The sequence below is a fragment of the Neophocaena asiaeorientalis genome, unplaced genomic scaffold (assembly GCF_003031525.2).
Source record: "Neophocaena asiaeorientalis asiaeorientalis breed wild unplaced genomic scaffold, Neophocaena_asiaeorientalis_V1.1 scaffold82, whole genome shotgun sequence".
Taxonomy (NCBI): domain Eukaryota; kingdom Metazoa; phylum Chordata; class Mammalia; order Artiodactyla; family Phocoenidae; genus Neophocaena; species Neophocaena asiaeorientalis.
The window spans coordinates 1502790-1526200 of NW_020173068.1; the positions used below are offsets into that span (position 1 = coordinate 1502790).

Consider the following 23411-nt stretch of genomic DNA (forward strand, 5'->3'; position numbering starts at 1 on the left):
TGGGGGTGGGGTGGGAGAGTAGAGGAGAAACAGAAAGTGAAAACCCAAAAATGGATAGGAATGAAATTCTCCAGACTCCCAACCAGTTTACAAAGCCTTCCTTGTGAAAAGGTCCAGGCAATTAACAAGGATTTCCATTCTAGAAATTTTAATGGGATTAGCTTTGGATAGCAGGAAGCAAAGATTACATGGTCTAGACAGTCTTCTTAAAGTGAATTATTAACAAACATTAGTATAAGAACATCCAAATAACAACTCCTAGGCTAGACCCTGTTCTGATGCTCTCTTAGTTGCTGACAATCTGGGTCTTGGTGTTACTGGGTAGGAACCCTCCAAGTCAGAAGCATGTGAGGCTGGGCCCACACGAGGAAGGAAAAAGGGTTATTTTCTTGCTGATGCTGTACCCAGGTGCAAAAGTTTTCAGGGAATAGCCCATGGGTATGGTGTAACAGCTCCCAGTGTTCGACAAGAGGGTTCTCCATTACAGGAAGTAGGAGACAAAGAAGCCAAGGAGCCTGGGGACGTCACTTAATAGATAAGGAGCCTCTGAAAAACTGACACTTGCAGTAACTTTCTTTACTGTTTAGTCATACATCTTTTCAACCTCATTGTTTAAATATAGTGTTCACTTGAGACGTCCCAGGTAAGTGAAAAATCATTTGACTTAAGGATTGTAAATCACCTTCTGCCTCTCTCAGACAGCACTAAGATGGGCAATGAGGGAGGCAACTTCATGGATGGGATACCATACCAAGGTGATGATGTGAAATACTAGTCTGCAAGGCAGTGGCAGAATAAAGGAGGGGGCCGAGTCTGAGAAGCCGCTTCCTATTCCAGCTCAAACAAGGGCAGGGCAGGGTTGCTTCCCAGCACTGGAGAAAGCTTTAGGCCTCAATATGGACATGTTTAGAGTTAACAATAAGAAGCTTGTTAAAATTTTTATTAAGAGGAATTCTCCAAAAGTTTTTAACCACTAGAAGATGGAAACTGATAAAGCCTTAATTCAGGATGCTGCATTCTGCTTATAGCACTAAACTTGTAATTAAAACTGAGAAGCTCTTAGAGTATGTTAAGCCGTATAATATGCTTGCTTCAGGAGAAGCTGCTGCCAAGTTCTCACTGGAGCATGTGGGTCATGAATAGCTTAAAAGCACTGTTGGAAGGCCCAGCCCCAAAGTGCTTCCCGCTCCATCTTTACCAGTAGTGTGTTATATATCCCCCATGAAAACATGCCTACATAGTGATATGCTGACATTGCTCAACCAATAAGGAATAACTAGAATGAGGCAAAACTACTGATTCCTTGTGTTATGTTCAAGGCAAAGATGAAATGTGGCTCCCTGGTTCCTGAGACATCTTTGGATTCTGAAAGTCAAATGCCAAGTTGGCTCTAGGTGGCACCTACATTCCTACCAGTTTAAAAACAAAAACAAAACACTTCTAAAGACCCTCTATACCCTTAGACACCTCAAGGTGAGAGAGGAAGCTGGTCCTCCTAAGACTCCAGGAGGGAAGCCCAGTTGGCATCTGTACTGTCTATTTCATCTTCTCCTGTTACCAATGTCAGGTTCACTTTCAGACCTTTGTATTCTCCAAACCACAGAACCCATCCCCTGTGCCTACTGCCACCACTCCGTGGTGCCTGACACCACCTCTCTTCAAGATACATGTGTGATCTTGGTTCTGTGTGCAAAAAGGGCTTGGTAAATGATTGTCAGGGGGTGGGAATGGGGAGTAACTGTATATGGACAAGAAGGTTCTTTCTGGGGTGAGCAAAAAGTTCTAAAACTAAGAGGCAATAGCTAAAAGGTACAGCGCTTCTCTTCTGAGGTGATGAAAATGTTCTAAAATCGGTCATAGTTGCACATATCTGTGAATATACTGAAAAACACTGAATTGTAAATTTTAAGCGGGTGAAAATTATGGTATGTAAATTGCATCAATAAAGCCACTAACAAAGTTCTAAAACAATTACAGTGATGACAGCATAACTTGGTAAGCTTACTAAAAATCACTGAATTCTAAATTTTAAATGTTTGAATTTCTGTTATATAAACTGTACCTCAATCATGTTGGGAGGAAAAAAGGGTTTCGTAAGTGTAACTGGCAGCTCACAACAAATGGCCACAATTTGTTTCAGCAAAGGTTATTGCCTGCCCCTATACTCCAAGTCCTAAGGACATCTGCTCCTTCTTTCCCACTGGATCTCTCATCTGCACTCAACCCCGTTGACCACCTAACACTTCTCCATGCTTTACTCTTTGCCCTCTGAGGTGCTCTTCTCTTCTGGTCTCCTTCTGTCTCACTAATGAGCACCTCTTGCCCAGTGTGCCTTGGCTGAGGTTTGTGGGCTCCAGGGCCCACTCCTCTCTCTAATGACTTCAAAGGCCATGGCTTTGGAATCTCTCCCCTGAGCTCAGATTAATGATGCCCAACTATGCTGGATACATCCACATGGATTACCCTATACTCTTTTTTCTTTTTTTTAAACAAGAAAGGTATAGGTTGTTTTTTCCCCCCATAATTAAATTTGCACAGCATCTCTCCAAGCATAAGTATTACAAAAGAATGTAAAAAACCACATTTTACACATTTACACAATGTGTATTAAAAAATCACATGTCTTCAGCATTTAGCTCAAATCTCACCATCTTCAAAAACTAGATCTCTTGCAAAACTCATCAGCTAAAAGTTCTGTCAAAGCACTGCGCAGATGGCCTTTGCTAGCCCATGGCAATCCTTTTCCCATTTTCCCTCGCCAGTTAGGGCTGAATAGCAGAGTGAGGCTCAGATTGCGGACGTGAGGTGGGGAGGGACACAAGGGCTAATTTTCCCCAGTACAAGATGGCATCTAAAGCTTGATGGGAGAGAAGAACTGGAGAGACTGGAGGAAAGGGTCCAGCCTCTGTATTCAGTCAGAGTCACTGCTGGAAGAGGAGGAATGCTTGCCATGCTTGTGGTGTTTCTGCTTCTTTTTATGAGCGTTCTTCATTTTCTTCTGCATCTTCTTGTCCATTACCATTCCTGGTCCTACCATGCCAGGAGCCAACGCCAGGGTCAGGTGGTGGGTATGGAGGGGGGTAGGGACCTGAGGGTTGGCATCCTGGATACCCTAGCTGTGGCACAGGATGACAAGGCCCACCAGGGGGAAAAGCTGGATTCCCCTGGGGTGCTCCTGGGGGAGTGGGAAAGGGGTCTGGAGGAAATGTCAGGTTGGCAGGTGGTGGATGAGCAGGATTGCAACCTCCAGGGTACCCGACGTTAGAGGGCTGTGGATATGGCCCTGGCTGCCCAGCACTGGGTTTCCACATGTTCGGGTGTTTCCTCCAGCCCAGAAATGGAGAAAGAAGGAAACTCCACCCTAAATACACTCTACAGAGTATCACCCTATACTCTCTCATATATTAGTCAATCACCATATCCTGCTAAATTCTACCTCCAAAGTGGTTTTTACTTTGATGCATCTTCTCCAACCCTTCTACCCTCACCATTTGTAGCATGCTACTGTAACAGCCCTCAATCGGCCCTTCCTAAATCCATGTTGCACACGGTAACCCGAGTGATCAATATACAAATGTGGCTATATCGCTCCTTGTCTTTAACACCTTTCAATGTTATCCCATTGCCTAGAAATCAAAACTCTTAGCTGGGGACTTCCCTGGTGGCGCAGTGGTTAAGAATCTGCCTGCCAATGCAGGGGACACGGGTTCAAGCCCTGGTCTGGGAAGATCCCACATGCTGCGGAGCAACTAAACCTGTGTGCCACAACTACTGAGCCTGTGCTCTAGAGCCCACAAGCCACAGCGGCTGAGCCTGTGTGCCACAACTGCTGAAGCCTGTGCGCCTAGAGCCCGTGCTCCGCAACAAGAGAAGCCACCGCGATGAGAAGCCCACGCATCACAACAAAGAGTAGCCCCTACTTGCCACAACTAGAAAAAGTCCGCGTGCAGCAACGAAGACCCAACGCAGCCAAAAATAAATAAAAAACAAAAACTCTAAGCTGTACTGAAAATTTGTAGATACCGTAAGGTGACTCAATCAGCATCCAGTCCCACCCACTTCTAGCTTGACTTTCTTTCTATAGAGGCTGAAAAACTAAAAGCTAAATTCCCTAGACTCTCTTGCAGCTCAGTTCTGCCTAAGAACCCAGTTTCTTCCTAGCAGTCCCACACAAGACTTGGGATAGAAGTGAGTAATGTGAGATGGTGACTGTGCTAGGAAGATCTGGTCTTTGGGCAAGCACGGCAGTGGAAGCATTGAGTTCTTCTGTAGCACCTCTGCAGGGGTTTCACTACAAGAGTCATACAGGGTAGTTGGGTACATCTACGGCTGCTCTGTTCCTGGTGACTCTCCCACAGATTCTGTAAGCCACATACTATCTTATAATAAACCCCTTCCTGTTGAAAAGAATAGACAGAAAGTGGACTCTTGTCATCTTCAACCAAGAACCCCAACAGACACACTTGACATTCAATGCCTTCTAAGATCGAGTTCCTACCAATCCCCCAAGCCTCATCTCCCATGACTTCCCATCTTGTATCTTATAACTAAGACTACTGTTACCAGTCTCTGACTTTGCTCACACTTCTCTTTTTGCTTTGAAGTTTCTGCCCATCTTTCTTCTCTTGAATTCAGACCTACCCTTCAATATTCAGCTCTACTGGCTCATCAGGTTGGCTGAATGTTTCTTCCTCTAAGTCCCAAAGACTCTGGGAATACCTCCTTCACACATGTTGCACACTAAAGGTTATGATCTACCTGTAGGTAGATCACACTAGGGACCATATCTTATCTCTGTAACCTTGGAGCATACCCCCAGTGCTTACCACACAGCAGGTGATCAAAAAATGTTGACTGAATTTAATAAACCTAAATCTTCTTTAATCCCTGACTCTTACTAATGGTTAACCATAAGCTTTTTCCTGCTTTTCTATTTTCACTGAGTTCATAAGTACCTCCAATTTAACCCTCTTCATCTAAACTTTCATATTACCTATTAATAACCTCCAATAACCATCAAGCCTTTATAGGATGCCCTATTGTGAGCTCCAACTAAGCATGGCCAAAGGAGAAGGCTTGTTTCCTTCTAGTGCCTTGCTTATCATGACCATGAATAGACCCACCTTACTTGCTTACCAGCCTTAACATCCAACTTACTTTTGTCTGTCTTCACCTTCAATGTGGGAAGGAGCCAAACTGGTTATGGTGACAGACATGGCTGGTCACTAACTGAAAAGGTATTCCTTCCCTTTCTTTCTTGCCATCAAAACCATGCTTTTGTTCAGACATTTACCTTTCATTGGCTTGGAAGGTGATCATTCCTCAGCCCCAGAAGAGTAAATCATGATAATTCTCAGCACCCTAGCCAGTAACTGGAGAGAGGGTGTAAGCACGTGATCCAATCCTGGCCTGTGGGCTCTGAAGGGCACTGTACCGGAGAGGCTTCTGAGAAAGGTCATGCCCCTAATAAAAAGAAAAGCATAGGGCTTCCCTGGTGGCGCAGTGGTTGAGAGTCCACCTGCTGATGCAGGGGACGCGGGTTCGTGCCCCGGTTCGGGAAGATCCCACATGCTGCGGAGCAGCTACGCCCGTGAGCCATGGCCGCTGAGCCTGCACATCCGGAGCCTGTGCTCCGCAACGAGAGAGGCCACGGCAGTGAGAGGCCCGCGTAACAGAAAAAAAAAAAAAAAAAAAAAAAACAAATGCAGAAATTCTCCACCTCCTCCTCCTCTATGTTGTTTGTTGTGTTTATAAGAAACGTTTGGAACTGCTGTAGCCGTCCTGTGAGCAAGAGACAATGCCAATAGGCTGAAGATATGAGTAGAAAGATGGAAACACCTGATTTCTTAAGGATGTCACTGAGTCACAGACTCAGCCCACCCCAGAACTGCTATACACCTGCCTTCGGATTAAATGAGAAGTAAATGTTCCTGTGTAGACCACTTCTAGCTGAGTATTCTGTTACCTGCAGATGGAAACATTCTGATATTGCTATACTCTTCCATATAATGTTAAACTCAACCTGTTCCTCCCAACCACTTCATCATAATCTTTGATCTAAATCCTGGGACTCTTAGCTGGTTACTAGCCTTTTTCCATTTTCCTTATCTACTACACCAATCATTTCTACCAGGGTTCCTTTCCTTCTAACTATAAACATATGACCATCACTAAGAAACATATACAGGAATTTCAGCAAATCCATACTCGTGAGGGTGCCTGCACTACTCCATTTCTGAAGTCCATCTGATAGCCTATTTTTTAGCCACGGCCTCTTGTTCTTCCATCTTTCTCCTTTTCCTATCCCAAGACTGCTCTTTCAATTTCTTGAGACCTAGTCCTTGATCCCTTCCTTTCTCTACTGAACCTGAAGCACTCGGCTGACTACTTGAAGCAACAACTGACTTCCCTAGCCCCTTTGTCTGAGTACCACATGTTTTCTGCATATCACCAATCCTAGGGTACAACTGGAGAAAATCACACAACTGAGGCCCCTATATATCAAAGATTTCCATCTTAGGTAGTTCCTCGGTGCAGCTAAACATGCTTTTTTCATGCCCTTTTCAGTATTCTTTCTTACTGACTTCAGTACTCTCATGTCACAGTCCCATCCTCCCTTTTCAGCAGATAACCTTGACTTTACTTCTTAGAAAAAACAGATGAGTTCCCTCAGCTTGATTTATTCACACCTACAAACCACCTCTATCTATTCTATATTCCTTTACCATCAGTCTCAGAGGAAAATACATCCTTTCTTATGTTCAACGCTAATCTCTCCATGAGTATTCTTTTAAAAAAAATTGTGGTAAGGGACTTCCCTGGTGGTCCAGTGGTTAAGAATCTGCCTTCCAATGCAGGGGACGTGGGTTTGATCCCTGGTTGGGGAACTAAGATCCCACATGCTGTGGGCCAACTAAGCCCGCACACCTCAACTAGAGAGCCTGCGTGCTGCAAACTACAGAGCCCATGTGCTCTGGAGCCTGCGCACCACAACTAGAGAGAAGCCTGTGTGCCACAACTAGAGAGAAGCCTGTGCGCCACAACTAGAGAGAAGCCCTCGCACCATAACGAAGATTCCCACGTGCCGCAACTAAGATCCGATGCAGCCCCAAAAAAAAAAAAAAAAAAAATTGTGGTAAAATATACGTAACATAAAACTGATCATTTCAGCCATTTTTAAGTGTACAGGTCTGTGGCATTAAGTTTATTCACATTGTTGGGCAACCATCACCACCATCCATCTCCAAAACTTCTGCATCTTCCTCAGCTGATACTCTGTACCCATTAAATGATAATTCCCTTCTCCTCCCTCCCTCTAGCCCCTGGCAACCACCGTTCTACCTTCTGTTTTAATGAATTTGACTACTCTAGGTACCTCATATAAGTGGAATTATACAATATTTATTGTTTTGTGACTGGCTTATTTCACTTACCATAATGTCTTCGAAATTCATCCATGTTGTAGCATGTGTCAGAATTTCTTCCCCTTTTAAGGCTAAATAATATTCCATTGCATGTATATGCCACATTTTACCTATTCATTCTTCCACTGATGGAACCTGGGTTGCTGCCACCTTTTGGCTATTGTGATTAATGCTGCTATGATCATGGGTGTACAAATTCCATCAGTATTCTCTTCATGCTTCAGTAGTCAGGCTTGCTCTCTCTAGCTCTCTTGCTTGCTCTCTCTTCCTTTCAAACTCTCTCTTTACTGGTTCCCTCCCGTCAGCCTATAAAACACACTCAAGTCTCGCACACCATCTCTATAAACATTCTCTAAATCACCCCTAAAAACCTCCTTTCAGTTTCAGCTCTTCTCTCAATTCATAGTAGACATGACTAACCAGACTTACCCGGAGTCAGATATTCTAGTCCTGTTTGGAGGACAAGGTGTGCTTTTGTTCTTAGTTATCTGAATAAGCTCAATAAAGGATTCACTGACTCTTACAGAAAAGTATACATTTAGGTTCAGATTTCTGCATGGGAAAATTTTGGGAATGATGACAGGTAAACATAAGAATACATTTTAAACTGTCTGATCTTTAAAAAAATTTTTTCAGTCTTTTAAAAAAATCAGACTCCTCCGGGAAAAACTGAAATGACAAATATTCCTTCTAACATGCAGCTGAGAAGGAATCAAGGAAATAATGAGAAAAGCTCAAGTTCCTTACATTGATGAATGAAGCATTGATGTAATCAGAATCTGGAACTCCTTCAACTGGTGTCAGATGGACTCTAGAATGGTCATCTAGAAAAAAAAAATTTTTTTTTCAATTAAATTCAATTTTATTTTTCACTGGTCCCAATGCAACCAGGCTAGTTGTGACATCTATGACTATGTGTAGAGAGACACACAAGTATAAAGTTGTCACTGCAGCACTATTTATAACAGCAAAAATTCGGACACATCTCAACCATCATTAGGGGACCAAGTTAAATAAATTAAGATATATCCATAATATGGAATAGTAAGCAGTTGATAAAAAGGAAAGTGAACACTTCTGTTTCTTGACAATTACCAGTACATATATCGGTATATATATATATACCAATACACCAATACATTTCTCTATATTATAGTCATTTCAGGTATATAGCATTATAGTGCAACATCTGTAATAACTAATAGTGATCACCACCACAAGTCTAGCTACCATCCATCACCATACAGTAGGACCCCCCCACCAATCCATTTCACCCACCTCCAACCCCCTTCCCCTCTGGTAACCAATAATCTGTTCTCTGTATCTATGAGTTTGTGTTTGTTTTGTTTTGTTTTTTTAGATTCCACATGAGTAAAATCATATGGTATTTATCTTTCTCCATCTGACTTATTTTCCAATATATATAGGGAAAAAAAAGAAAAAAGTCAGAGCAATGTATACAGCATACCAGTTATACTAAAAATATATAACATATATACATGCATTTATAAGACATAAGTATCTGTAAATGCCTAGTACAGTGGTCTTTAATATATTATGCACCCAAAATTGCACCAGGAATTATTTAAAGGATGAGTTTTTTAAAAAAGCAATTATAAAAGATAAAGCAGGGCTTCCCTGGTGGCGCAGTGGTTGAGAGTCCGCCTGCCGATGCAAGGGACACGGGATCGGGCCCCGGTCCGGGAAGATCCCACATGCCGCGGAGCAGCTGTGCCCGTGAGCCATGGCCACTGGGCCTGCGCGTCCGGAGCCTGTGCTCCGCAACGGGAGAGGCCACAACAGTGAGAGGCCCGTGTACCGCAAAAAAAAAAAAAAAAAAAAGCAAAGTTCAAACATTTTGCTCTCACATCCCACTAGATTATGCATATTCCATTCTGGAGACCACTAGCCTAGAAAAATGTCTGTTAGGTTATAGATAAACTGATTAGCAATGGCTAACTCTGGGAAGGAGTTACAAAGAGAACTCTGAATTGGAATTTCTTTGCAATGAGCAACAAAAAACCCCCACAACAACCATGCACTTGCTGTCTGGTCTTAGTGAAACTGCTCTCCTTAACTTCCCAGAAACTTTAGGCCTGCCATAAAAAACCTGGTCAAGCACCCCTATTGACTTTATGAGCACCTGGGGTTGCCTGGGGAGCCATAAAGGCTCTTACAGTCCAAAGGCTTGACTCTATTCTTATTACCAGCCTTCCTATGATCAATTACAAGATTCTTTCCATCCTCAGAAAATCTGGCTACAGATGCAGTTTCAGGTTACATCCCAAGAAACCCTACAAACACTCACAAGGCAAGATGTTTACATATCGATTTTTTTCCTTGTTCTCCTCCTTGGAGGCAGCTTCACAGGTGGCCTGGATAGGACAAGCAGGGAGAGCCTGAAAGGTTAAGAGAAATTACAGAAGTTATTAAAAGGGATAAACACCAAACATGTAAACTGCTGCACCATACTCTGACCTGGCAGCAAGTTCTACCTTTTCTTGGGGGGGAAAAGATGTGCCCAGGTGAATACTTGCATCTAATACAGAGAGTGCACCTCTCTTCTAAATAGCTTCTAAGCTCCTTAGAGTTTGAATGCCCAGAGGGCAGAATGCCTTTCCTGTTACTATAAGCACAGCATGCTCTTTATATGATTACTATGTGGTTAGGAGCATGTTGCAATGCTGGGTCAAAATGGACCACCCCAGTATATGGGACTGCAGACATAACTGAAAGGATGGGCCATTTATCCCCATGCTGACCACCATGCAAAGCTGGAGATGTATCTCAGAGTAAACCACACAGGAGGGGTCTGGATGGTCAGCTGAGTTAGGAGCCTGACAAGGGGGTATGGCAGCCCAGCCTCTAGCATCATGTGGTAAGGAAGCAAGGACAGGTGAGTGGGTGAGAGGGCATTCACATGGATGCAGCAGTTAGGAAGCAGAGGACTTGGATGAGGTAACACTGAATCTGCAGCAGTTTTGGAGCAAATGTAAATCAGCTAGCACTGGGAGGCATGTGGGTAAGTATAAATGGTTTGACATGAGATAGTCTGGATTGTATGAACTTGAGCAAATCGGCCAAAGTTTCCCATAAAATTGGGACAATGATATCTGCTACATAAGGAGTAAATAAGATAATCTCATGTTTGGCATAGAATAAGCATTCAATAAATTCGTTTTATAGGAGTAGGAAGCTAAACTTTATTATTTGAACTGTTTTCTTCTGTGTTCTATATATTCAAAACTAAGAAAGCAAAAAGAGAAACAGTTTAAAATTACAACCTAGACAACCTTCCTGATAAGTGATTTGGAAATATGTCTTAAAGCTTTAAAAATATTCATACCCTTTGACCTAGCAAATCTGGATTCTAGCCTAAATAAATAAAAATCTCTATGTTCAAATTATTTACTTCATCATTATTTAGAATGACCCCAAACTGAAAACAACCTTAGTATTCAGCAGTAGGAGAACAGTTAAGTAAATTATGGTTCATGTATTACTTTTCATTCATTCCTTCAACAAACATATAATGTGTACCTATTAGGTACCGAGTTAGGTACAGAGCAAACAGTGGTGAATCAAATCATATACACAGTTCTTGCTCTCATGAACAATGCAAACTTGTGGGTGAAAGACAGATATTAAATAAATAAAACAAGTAAATATAAAATTACATACCATGATAAATGCAATGAGAGCACAGGTTATTAGAGAAAGTATCAGAAAGCCCAAGGAATACCCCAATACAGATTAAGGGTAGGTCTCTATGAGGAAGGATGAGTATGGAAAAGAGTATTCCAGGCAAAGAACAGCATGTATGATGACCCAGAGGCAGGAGAAGGCTTGGTTTGTGTGAGGAAATAAAGTGTCAGTGAGGGTGTTATGTATAAAATGTTGCTGGTGGAGATGGCAAGAGGAAGTGGGAGGAGATGAGTTTTTTGACAAGGTTGATCACATATTTCTACATAGGTCCTTGAATAGGAAGTTTGAATTTTACTTTAAGTGCACGAGGAAACCATTCAAGGTTTTTATAAACTGCAATCCACTTTACCTGTTAAAGAATCACTCTGGCTGCTACATGGAAAATGGGCTGGGAGGAAAGCAAGTACAGAATGTGGAAAGATGATGGTACAAGGAAATAGATGCCTTCGAGATATATTATGAAGTCAGAATGACTAGATTTAGAGATGGAATGGACAAAAGTTGGGGAGAGAAAGAGACAGGAATGAAGGATGACTCTCAGGTTTCTAGCTTGGATAAAAATAATAAAAAAGATTAAGTAAAGGAAATGCCAGCCTAAAAGGAACCAATTTCGCCAGAAAGAAACAAGAGTTTTAAGAAGGAGCAAATATACTTCCTAGGAACCAGCAAGATAGTGGTCGGAGAAATTAAAGTGAAATATCCCAAGATAACCGGAGTCAAGGTCTCATAGTCCATCTACCTTCACTTATTCAAGAGATTTTCTTTTCAGAGTTAAAACCCTGGAGGTTCTGCCTGTTATTTTACTAAGAAAGCCAATTTCTTTAGACCCACTGCTGTCAATACATAAAGGGGAAAAAGGAGTTTCCTGGACCGGAAGATTGGAATTTCCCAGTTCACCCACAGTTTGCCTTCTCTTCACCCAGATAGGCTAGATTTCCACCTTGATGCAGGGCAGGATGAGACACAAATTTTTAAAAGCCCTCAAGACTAATCCTGAGGCATTACTTTTCCTGTACATCCCTTGTCTAAAATGATGTAGAACAGATGCAGTGATAACAAGATTCTTGAAAACAGTCCTCAGGGTCAGTAATGACAATGACCACATCTCAAAGTCCTGTCAGCACCCCTAGCTCCCCCAGTCATGATGAAGAAAAATTAGGTCTCCAGGTAGGCTGAGGCTCCTAAAAGGAAAGTTAGGAAGAAACAGGAGTCACTGTTTGACAAGAGAAAATAAAAGATTTGCTTTAGAGAACACTGTACTAGATGTAAAATATCAGATTAAAGAGCTTAGGTCAAGGATGAAAACAAGGGGAATCCTACTTTTAGCTTCTACTCTGAAAATCCCAGCCTCGAGAGCTGGGCAGAAGCAGCTGAACCAGAAGGCTCTAAGATGTTAAATTCTCCACAAACAGTAGGTGGCATCAAAGACCACTTCATCCCTTGCTCAGGCCTTTACTGGAAGCAAGGCTGTCATTTTTTAAAAAGTGTCAGTTAAAAAAATTTTTTTTTCAATTTTTACAATTATTTTTTTAAAAAGTATATCCACCACCCAATTTAACTTATAAGTTCTCTTTGGACCCTTCCTCATCATGTCCTTTTCCTTCTCCTCTCACAAGTAAACTTGGAATTTTGTATTTATTATCCCCTTGCTTTATTTGTATCCATATATTCTGTATCCTTAAAAATATATATTTTTATTGTTCAGTCTATTTTTTGATAAAAATGCAATGATAAATGGTGACTTGCTTTTTTTGCCCAACATTATGTTCTGAAGATTCCACTCAGGTTGTTCCATGTAGCCAAAGTTCTTTCATTTTAACTACTTTGTAGTCCTCCATTTTTAGACCATACCAACATTTATTTATCCATTCTACTACTGGTGAATATTTGGGTTGTTTACAGTTAACCATCCTGCTTTGAGCACTAACTGTATGTGTTTCCTCATGCACATTTGCAAGAGTTTCAGGTATGACTATCTTTAACCTTACCAGATGAGGCCAAATTGTTTTTCATAGTAGCTGTACCAATTTACACTCCCACCAGCAATGTAAAGTATTCCAGTTATTCCGTATCCTTGTCAACACTTGCTACGGTCAGACTTTAAATGTATCAAATGTAGGTTTAATTTATATTTCTCTGATTATTAATGAGGTTCACCATCATTTCATAGTTTACTGGTCAACAGGGTTTCTCCTCTTCTGTGAAGAACCTAGTTGAGTGTTTCCCCATCTTTCTACTGGATTATTTGTCTTCTTACTACTTTGTAGAAGTTCTTTATGTGTTCTGGAAACTCATTCTTTATCAGTTATAAGTGTTACAAGTATTTTTTACCAAGTTTGTGGCCTGCCCCTTCATTTTCTTTATAGTATTTATTTATGAACAGAAGTTTTGCATTTTAATGTAGTCAAGTTGATCAATCTTTCCCTTTATAAACATTTTAAGTCTTAAGAACACCTTCTTATGTGAGATCATAGTATATTTTCCTACATTATTGTCTCTACATTTTTTCCTTTAAATTTCAGTGTTTACATCAACTGGGACTGATTTTTGGTATGAGACAGGAATTCAATTTCATTTATTCCCATGGGGTTACCCAATTGTCTGAGCTCTATTTATTGTAAAGACCATCCTCTACCCCAGCAAAACTACAACAGCATTTGTCACAAATAGGTTTCCCTTTACATATGAATCTGCTTCTGGGTTCTCTATTTTATTCCGCTGGTCAATCTATTCCAGTGCCAATACAAAACTGTCTTAATTACTAAACTTTATAATGACTCTTTATACTGGTAAGGCGGGTCTCCTCACCTTGTTCTTCTTCTTCAGGAATGTCTTGGCTATTCTTGAATCTTTTCTCTTCCATATTAATTTTAGAATCAGCTTGTCAAGTTCCACAAAAAACCTGTTGGGATTTTTATTGGAATTGCATTGAATCTATATATCAGTTTGGGGAGAATTGACAACTTTACAATACTGAGCCTTCTAATCCATTGATCTTATTTCTTTCACTAATTTAGGTTTTTTTCTTTAATGTCTTCAAACATTTTTATAATTTTCTCCAAAGATTTTGTAAATATTTTACTAAATTTATTCCTAGGTACTTCACATTTTGGATGCTATTGTAAATGGCATCTTTTAAAAATTATTAGATTTTCTGATTGTGGCTTATAAACAGAAATGCATTCATTTTTATGCTGTTTTTATACCTATCAACTCTGTTAAAATAACATGAATTCTAATAATTTATCTGATGAGTCTTTGGATTTCTCTGGGACAATAATCTCCTCTGTGAAAAAAACTGATTTTTGTCTCTTCCTTTCCAATCCGTAATACCTTTCGTTTCTTTTCTTGCCTTACTGTGTTAACGTCTCCAGTATAGTACTGAATCTCATTCACTTTAAAGTTTGAATCCCCTTCCAAATACTTTGGCCACAGTCACCAGTGCCTGAACACTCTGCTGTGATGGGGAGACTACTACTTTCCAAGGCAGTTCCCCTGATCTTGGAACAGCTCTGTTTAGAAGGACTTAACACCCAGATACACAATTTGCTTTCCCCTTGTACTGACTAGTGTAAAACCCAGGAGGTCAGCTGGTACCTTCCCTGCCCCTTGGAAATCCTGAACTCCCAATTCCCTGGACTGTTGAATTCTAAGGCCCTTGACATAGGTACTGATAATTCCTATAGGCCTTTGGCTCTGATACATTTATTTGGAGACAACTCATCAATGCAGAGACTATTCTGCCTCTGATTCACTCAGATGCCACACAGTTCTGTCACCAAATTACACATAAATGTCTCTTTACCTGGCAATCCAAGAATTAAGCTCTCTCTACTAAAGATGCAGGGTCCTGCGTGGGTTGGGGGGTTTCACATTTCACAATTCACAGATTGTGACCACCTCATAGCCTCTAGTTCTTTCCCTAGCTGTCTCCTATCCCCTTCATCTCAGGAGCTAACTAAAGTCTATTTATTTATTTATTAAACCTTAAACATGTTTTAGGGACCTCAATAAGTGGCTTTTCAAAGTGTTTCTTTTAAACAACTTCAGTGCTTCCTTCTGAGAAAAATGCTGGTCAGTAAAATGTTCCAGCTTATAACTTTAGGACAAAAGTTCCATTACCCACAACTTTCAACCACAGTGGGGTTTCACAGAAATGTTACACACTCCCCATTTAGTCTGTCAGATATCCGAAAACAGCTGTCATTTCCTATGCTTGTTGTTTCTTCAGCTGTTCACCCCCACGGTCCAGTTTTTCCTCCAAAACAACTTCCCATTTAATGATATTCCTTTTCACAGAGACCTGACCACAAGACTCTTGGCACAGTTCAAGCTGGGGACACCAACTCTATTCTATATGCCATCTGTACATTAAAGCATAATGGATACTATGCTAAAGCTAATAAGCTTGAATAGCTTTGTTTACTATATTAAAAAAACTTTTGAAAGTTTTTTCCTCTTCTTCTTTTTGGCTGCACTGCAAGGCACGCAGATCTCAGCTCCCCAAACAGGGATCAAACCTGCACCCCCTGCAGTGGAAGCACGGAGTGTTAACCACTGGACCACCAGGGAAGCTCCTTTTAAGGTTTTAATGTCTGCTTTTAAAAATGTTATTTAAAAATATGCTTGTTGTAAAAGACAGTCAAATAATTCAGTAGAAAGTGGAAGTTCCCTATCATGTCTCTCCTGTCTTCTACCCGTCCTTGTAGGCAACCACTGCTCAGTTCACAGTATTCCTCCAGACTTAAAAAAAAAAAAAAAAAAGGCATTAACACACTCAAATGCAGACATATATAGATTTTTTTTTAAAAAGGGGATTATACCATGTAAAGTCCCTTGGAATATGTTTTTTCCCATATTTTTCTATGTTAACACATTTATTTTAATGACAGTACAGAATTTCATAATAGATGCAAGAAATTATTTAGCCATTCTGCTATTTGATAGATAAATATTTTCCACTTTATTTTCTTTGCTATTATAAGTAATGCTACAATGAACATCCTTGTACAAATATATATTTTGTTTTCTGATAGAGTCCCATAAGTTAGGTCAGATAGCATAAGCATTTAAAATTTGGTTGATACTGCCAAATCATCCTTCCAATGCTGTATCAATTTAAACTTCCCCTACCTGTGTGTAAGAGTTTCTTTATCCCCCTACCCCTGCCCATACTTGATATCAATCTTATAAAATTTTCAAATCTAACAGGCCCAAAATAATGGTTAGTTTTAATCTGGATATCTGGATTACTAAATATAGTTGAGCTTCTTTTCCTATGATTATAGACCATTTGTTTTTCACCTCTGAACTGCCAATTTTTATCCTGCAATGTTTACTTTTTTCTCACAGGTTTGGAGAAGCTCTATATATTATGGAAAATTCTCTGTCTACCTGTGGCAAATAGTTTCTCCCAGTTGGCCACTTCCTTATGGTGTTATTTTTCAGAGATGCTTAACATCTTAATATATTTATTATCTTTCAATCTATTCTATTCTAGCTTCTGAATCTTGTGTTTTGCTTAGAAAGGCCTTCCTCACCCCATGATTACAAGAATATTATTCTATGATAGCGGACACAAATTAGTGTGTTTGTCCTGTGTGTTAACTCTCCTCTTTCCTGCCAGGGCTGACCGATGCAAGCACAGTCACACCTGACCTACATTTATTATCAACTAGATTCTCTTTTCCAGGATTTTGAAACCCAGGAAGAAGCAGAGGCTTCCCTAGAGGGCCCAGACCCACCAGAATAGGACCTGCTCTGTCCAAAGGCTGGTAGTCTATCTCATCTTTTGATTCTGCCAGCTTCCCCACTTCTTTGCTTGAGTTGACTTCTCTTGTTTTTAAGTAAAAGACCTTAACTCACTTAGCAGTTAGTAACAGAGAGTGGGGTTGTAGGTGAGATACTGATGGGGAAAATACGGGTGATGTGAACCTGATTACCGAGTTCAGATGAAGGGAAAGGAACTGTCAACCAACTTGCATTATGGGAAAGGGCAAGCCACTCATACCTCACAACTGTAAAACAGTTACTTCATATTGGCTTGCAATCACCTGGGATATGCTCTAGCTGATTTTAAAGGAGTTGGGGGAGGGGGAGTGCCAATTAAAAGGACATGAGAAATGCTGAAACCAAGGAATAGGATTATTTCTGACAATTTTAGATAGTAAAACAAGAAAAAGCCCAGCTCCAAAATCAAATACTTATCTCCAAAGACAGCACAAAATTCAGGGCCCTTCTATGATTGTGCTATATGTATTTTGCTGAAACAAAAGTTAAAGTTTCAGAATTTTGCTGGTTGTTAAATGTTAATGCCAATGGAATTCACATCTTTCCTTGGCTGGTCATGTGAAAGACACGGCTTTAAAGTGAGATAACTGAAATGATGCAGAAAGGAAACAGAGGAGTTGGGGAAAGCCAACTTCTAAAAATCTCTATTGTGCTCTCTACTGCATCCTGCTTTCATGATGAAAACTGCCCCACAACCCAGCTCTCATTGCTCATGGATAATCAGGATGCAAGCATAACGCGATCTGGAGGGTAAAATACATAAAGAAGGTAGAAAAGCAAAGAACTAACACCCAGAAGAAACTGCAGGAATTCACTGAGTTGGATCACCAAAAACCATAGGAATAGTTGTTGATATACATTTTGAGGATGTTAGACCAAGGAGGGGTCTAATTCTAATTTTTGAATATGGCTAGATTTCTAGTTATGGTACGGTTATCTGAACTTCTGCAGTTAGTGTAACCGCTCAGGAAACTGGCCACGGTTCTAATGGTGGGGTGGGGTGGGGTGGCCAGTAGGAACCTGGATGGAATGTTGGGTTCAGCTAGGTAACAAAGAAAAGCCAGAAAGCCCTTGGCACAAAGTAGAGGAAATCAGTGTTACAGGGGATCCAACAGCCTCAACCTTCTCACTGACACCTTCATCATGTCCTTGATGCATGCCTCACTAGAGGGTGTACATGGGTGAGGAAAGCACCTGCATCTTTTAGAAGAAGGAACTGACTTCAAAAAGGGATTCTTGATCTTAGTGGGAAGAAAAAAGCCTCAGAGGCCACAGTTCACCAGGGCTCAGACTTCTCTGAGGTGGATAATTTGTTGTGAAGCTCCCAACAATGGAAATGGGAGGCAGCCAGCTCAGGTCAGTTGAGGGGGCCTGACTAGACTCTCATGCTAGAGAAGGGCTCCTTCTCATCCAACTCTCAGGCCTGAGTCAGTTCACAGACCTAGAACCCTTCAATGATGGGCACATGTAAGAAAGAACCCTGCCACAGCACATCAACACTCCTATACCATGAACCTTCCTCCTCGTCTTGCCTTAAGAATCTGCAGGCATTTACCATGGTAATCACTGGGTAAAGGCAAATACATCTTTTGAGGTCTACTGGGTTCTGGCCTTCAGATAACTAATTCCTGGGAACCCAGAATGCTATAATTTCATGCTAGTTTGAATGGAGCCTTTGTAGCCCAGGAGATGGAAGGATTTTTGGCTTGAAGTAGTCTCATGTTAGGAGCTACCTATTTTCCCAATGTATGGCTGGAATGGAATTCTACAGCAAGGAGCAGGAATAACCACACTGGTCCCCTAACCCTTTGGATAGGTACCATTCCAGTAGCTAGAGCAAATGCAAGCTGCTGGAGCAGTCATCTCCCTTTACCAAAAGGCTAGGTCCCTAGATGAGTCACAGAGCTCCTAAGTGCTACAGGAAACTTAAAAGTTGTGGGATAATGATGAGATAATCCATTTAGATGTGTGAGTTTAGTGATGGCATGAAGCAAGTGCTCAATAACTACTAATATTAGCTATTCTGATGCTTCCTATTACTCTCCATGCAAGTTACCAAACAGATAAGCTGACAGTTTTTAAGAATGTCAGTATAATGTCATACATGAACCATGTGGAGCTGCAGATTTGCAGTTGCTTTTCCAGATGTTATATTTCCTACAGATTAAGATAACCCGTGGTACCTGGAATTTCGCTATTAATGAGGCAAGTACACTTATTTTTTCCTTTATGATGCACAAGGACTACATGAAGCAGTTTCCCTTTCTCATGGCAGGAGCAGCTTCAGTGATAAATCATCTTGACCTCTCTCTGCTGTGAACTGGTTCACTGGGATTTTGTCTCACTGTTTCACAGGACATCACCCTGACAACTATATAGTGGCCTGCCACCTTGGCCAAGTTTTCTGAAAGTCAAAAGCCAGCAGCACGTCAGGATATCCCCTCCAACGTAAAGGGTAAGTTGCCACTCCTTGCCCCCACGCCCTCCCCACCGCCCACTTCAAAGAGGAGGAGTGATGCTTGCTGGGCCATTATGGATTTTGGAGACAGCATGCGTATACCACATGCTGGTGTCCTATTCTGACTCATTTATTGAGTGATCTGAAAAGAGACGGCTCTCTAGCTGATCCAGGCCATAGAGAAATTAGCTCTGGTAGATTCTATGGGGCCCTAAGTGTAGTTCAGGCTGAGCAGGAGAATCATGATGAAAAACCTTAGGATTTGGGGACAAGACCATGATCCTGTCAGCAAGATTATGATCCTAGCTTAGCACTGGGGTCTGGTAGAGACTGTAAGCCTGACCATGGGACACTAGATATCCATATGACGTCAACTACCCATCATAAACTAAGTATTATGTGATTCAATAAGCTATAAATTGGGACATGTCCAGAATTCAGCTGAAACTGATGTGTACAGAACGCGTGCCACACACCCACTCCTTCAATACATTCCTCTAATCTCCTGATGATATTAACAGTTGATTAAAGGAGAAAAAAGTCCAGCCTAGTGTACAAATGGCTCTGTGAGACATGCTAGCCTATTCTGGAAGCAGATTGCTATGGGATAATCTACTTAAGGTATGGCTCTGAATGAGTATAAAAGAGAAATCTGTCCGGTGAACAGAACTTCAAGCAAGGTATCACACCATCCACTTCACTGGATGTCAGGATCTAAGCTGATCCCTGGGTAGTAGATAACCGGGACAAAAAAGACAGAAAATATTTATGCTCCATGTGTATGCTCACTGAATGGCACTCACTGCAAGAACCCAGGAGATGTTGGTCGGCCCTTTCCCTCACCACCCCAGTGCTGGCCCAATGAGCCCATGAACATAGTGGCCATGATACCACGGCAATTGACTGTCACAATACCTATCTGAATTTGCCTACCATGCCTCTTAGGAACACCACCTCTATCCAGGTATTCACTGGAATGCCTTATCATGGGATCTCAGGGAATCACCTCTAAACAAAGAACTCATTTCACAGAAAAAAGTACAGCCACCAGGTCACATACCCATCACCCAGAAGTAGCTTGCATCATATTTAAAAAACAGCAGAGTGCCTACTGGAGACCTAGCTATAGTGTTGAGGCTGAGGTGCTATCCTGTGGGATGAGGTAAATGTTCATAATCAATAATGAGCATTAAATGGTGTTGTTTTTCTAACAGCCAGAAAAAAGGGTCCAAGTTATTACCTTAACTCTTGCCTGGTAAATGGTCTTCTGCTTCACCTCTTGCTTCCCTCCCATCTATTCTCCACATTGTAGCTAGTGATTTTCTCAGAGTACAAATCTGACCACATCACTCTCCACTCCCCCAAGCCCTTCAGAGGTGGAGCAGATATGAGTGGTAACCCACCCACTCAATAAACATTCCTCCTTGCTACTAGAGCTCCCATTCTGTGGGTTATCCGCCTATCCTCTACATGACACTGGAATAATCTGGATTGGTCTCAGCCAGTTGCAGTAAGTCTATTTCTCCCTTGCTTATGACTAGTTTAAGAAGGAATATGTGACCAGGGAAGTCTCCAGAAGCTTTTGGGAAAGTTTTCCTCACTAATAAAAGGAGACATACAGGAAGAAACAGTCATTCTCTTCCCACTGGACCTTGTTTACCCCCATGTGGTGCCTAGAACTGGGACAGCCATTATTTTTTGGGGGGGTCACGCTGCATGGCTTATGGGATCTTAGTACACCAACCAGGGATTGAACCCGGGTCCTCAGCAGTGAAAGCACGAAGTCCTAACCACTGGACTGCCAGGGAATTCCCTGGGCAGCCATTTTGGCAACATGAGGAAAGCCAGCCTAAGAGACAGGACTGACACATGGCTGAGTGGAAAGATATGAAGGAGGCAGAGTTTAACAATGCCCAAGTTGATGAATTAGCCAACTCTGGAACTGTTCCTGTGTCCTCAAATCCATTCCCCTTTCCCTAATCATTACCACTTTACATCAATCTATCAGCGACTCTGGTCTTAACTGCTGCAGCCCCTAACTGTATTTCCTGCTTCTATCCTGGTCTCCCCATGGGCTATTCTCTAACTAGTAGTCTGAGTCATTTTTTCCAAATTACAAATCTGGTTGGTCTGTGGCTTCCCACTTCTCTCATGACATTCTACAAGATCTACAGTCTGGCCCAGTCTTCTACATTTTCATCTCTTACTACTCCCTTAAGTCTCTGCCCTTCAGCCACTCCCAGTCCTTCATTATTTTTTGAATGTGCCCTTCCCTCACCCACCCTCACTACTGACAGATTGCTCCTGATATTCCCAGTGCCTGGAATGTTCCCCATCCCCCTTTCCCCAATGCCCTTGCCTATGATTAGGTCTCAATTAAAATATCATTTTTAAAGGAAGTTCTGAACTGGTGGACTGGAATCATCAACTGGTAGATTCACAAACATGTTCTGCTTCCTTGAGAGAGTTATAAAACACACAAATGTAAATACTACCCAGGATGAGGCCTGCGCTCTGCAGTCTGCCATGGTCCTCATTTTCCACAATGACCTATTCCTAATGTCTACTTAAGATACCCTGTGACCCCTGGCTCTAGACTCTAAAAGGCCACCTCTTAATATAGGTTCCTATGCCTCTACACCAGTTCTTCATGTTCTATATTGCTGTTTGAACTTACACAGCAAGTTCCCTGAGTGTAGGGACTAGATCTGTTTTTGCTCCCCAGCAAATCCCTGGCACCTTGCACATATCAGATGCTTGATAAGTATTTATTAAACAAAAGTAACAGATGCAATGATGAATGAATGGATAGATGGGTAGAAGAGGGAGGTATGGCAAATCTTTTTGCATTTCCTGTCCATGGTCACATAGAAAGGAGTCAGATGAACCTGGTAAAAAATTTCTCACCTCTTAACCCATTAGAAAACTGTTTTCTACCCCATGATTCAAAAGATTTGACCTTAGGTCTGCCTTCCTCCCTGCTGACACACCAGCCTCAGCAAAGAACTCACGTTGAATTCCTCTCTGAAGAGCTTATTGTCATCAGCCATTCTCCGGTTAATCTCCTCTTCCAGCTTGTCCACGGGCAGGGGCGGATACTTCCTGTTGGTGCTTGGGGACCTGGCCAGAAGTGGTACGCTCTGGGGTTCTGCAGTGCATAAGGGGGAAGGTTGGTCAGGTGCCCTGGGGACACAGCCCTTCTCTGGAGACTAAATTAGGGGTTCTATCTCATTGGTCAGGCATCCAAAAACTAGGGCTGCTTTCAAGTCTCTTTTTTCCTTTCCTTTCAGGATGGGGAAACTCCTATTTTCTTGATTTTCCTTCTCTGTGAAGGTTCCCCATGTAATTTAGGGGTGTCTTACCCACATCCTCAGTGCGGCCATTGGATAAGCGGAACGAATTGGAGTGGCTCCCAGCTTGCTTGTATTTCTTAAACCTAATGAGAAAATGTTCACAGTGAAACACTAAGCACAGAGTCAGGAGAGACCAATCATTGGCTTTGTAGCTCCACTTACTGATTCAGCCTTTTAAAATATCCTTTACCAAAAAACAGGCTCTTTTAGAGACAGGTTCTGCACACACGGAAGCCGCTCCAGTGGTGACTGAGCACCTCATTGTGCTCTTGCTCACCCTCAGCACACTAGAATCCAACCCAGAGAACCGCACAGTATGTTCTGGCTTGAATGGCTCCTCTGTGCAGCTCCAGTTCCAGGATTCGCTGCAGATCATAGCCACACCAGGTGGAAGTAGGATGTGTGGGTAGAATACAGTGGGGGGTGATAAGAGTATCAAACAAAAATCCTGGTACTTCCCTGGTGTAACCAGGGAGAAGCCCAGAGCTTCAGACGGGGTTGGCACAGGTCTGGCCACAAGTCTCCTGCAGAAAGGTGGAGACACACGACAAACTGTAGGGGTGTACAAGGTTTCCCTCTCTTTATCCCTGCAGAAGAAGAGAGGGAGCCCAGAGTAGCTTAAGCCAAAAATAAGGGTAGAGTTAAACCCAATTAGTCAGGGTGGAGACTTCAGCAGGAGGA

At 41.8% G+C, this 23411-nt stretch overlaps 1 protein-coding gene and 1 pseudogene across 2 annotated transcripts in view; both read right to left on the reverse strand.

Moving 5' to 3' along the window:
• Window positions 1-23411, reverse strand: part of PTPRA (protein tyrosine phosphatase receptor type A) — a 71015-nt gene that overhangs the window by 25006 nt on the left and 22598 nt on the right. For both annotated transcript variants that reach the window (XM_024743007.1, XM_024743008.1), the window contains 4 exons: window positions 22740-22813; window positions 22389-22525; window positions 9733-9823; window positions 8172-8248 (listed from right to left, as the gene is read on the reverse strand). In XM_024743007.1, the coding sequence (XP_024598775.1) occupies window positions 8172-8248; window positions 9733-9823; window positions 22389-22525; window positions 22740-22813 (379 nt within the window). The remainder of the gene's footprint in view (window positions 1-8171; window positions 8249-9732; window positions 9824-22388; window positions 22526-22739; window positions 22814-23411) is intronic.
• On the reverse strand, window positions 7-3722 carry LOC112398446 (proline-rich protein 13 pseudogene; annotated as a pseudogene).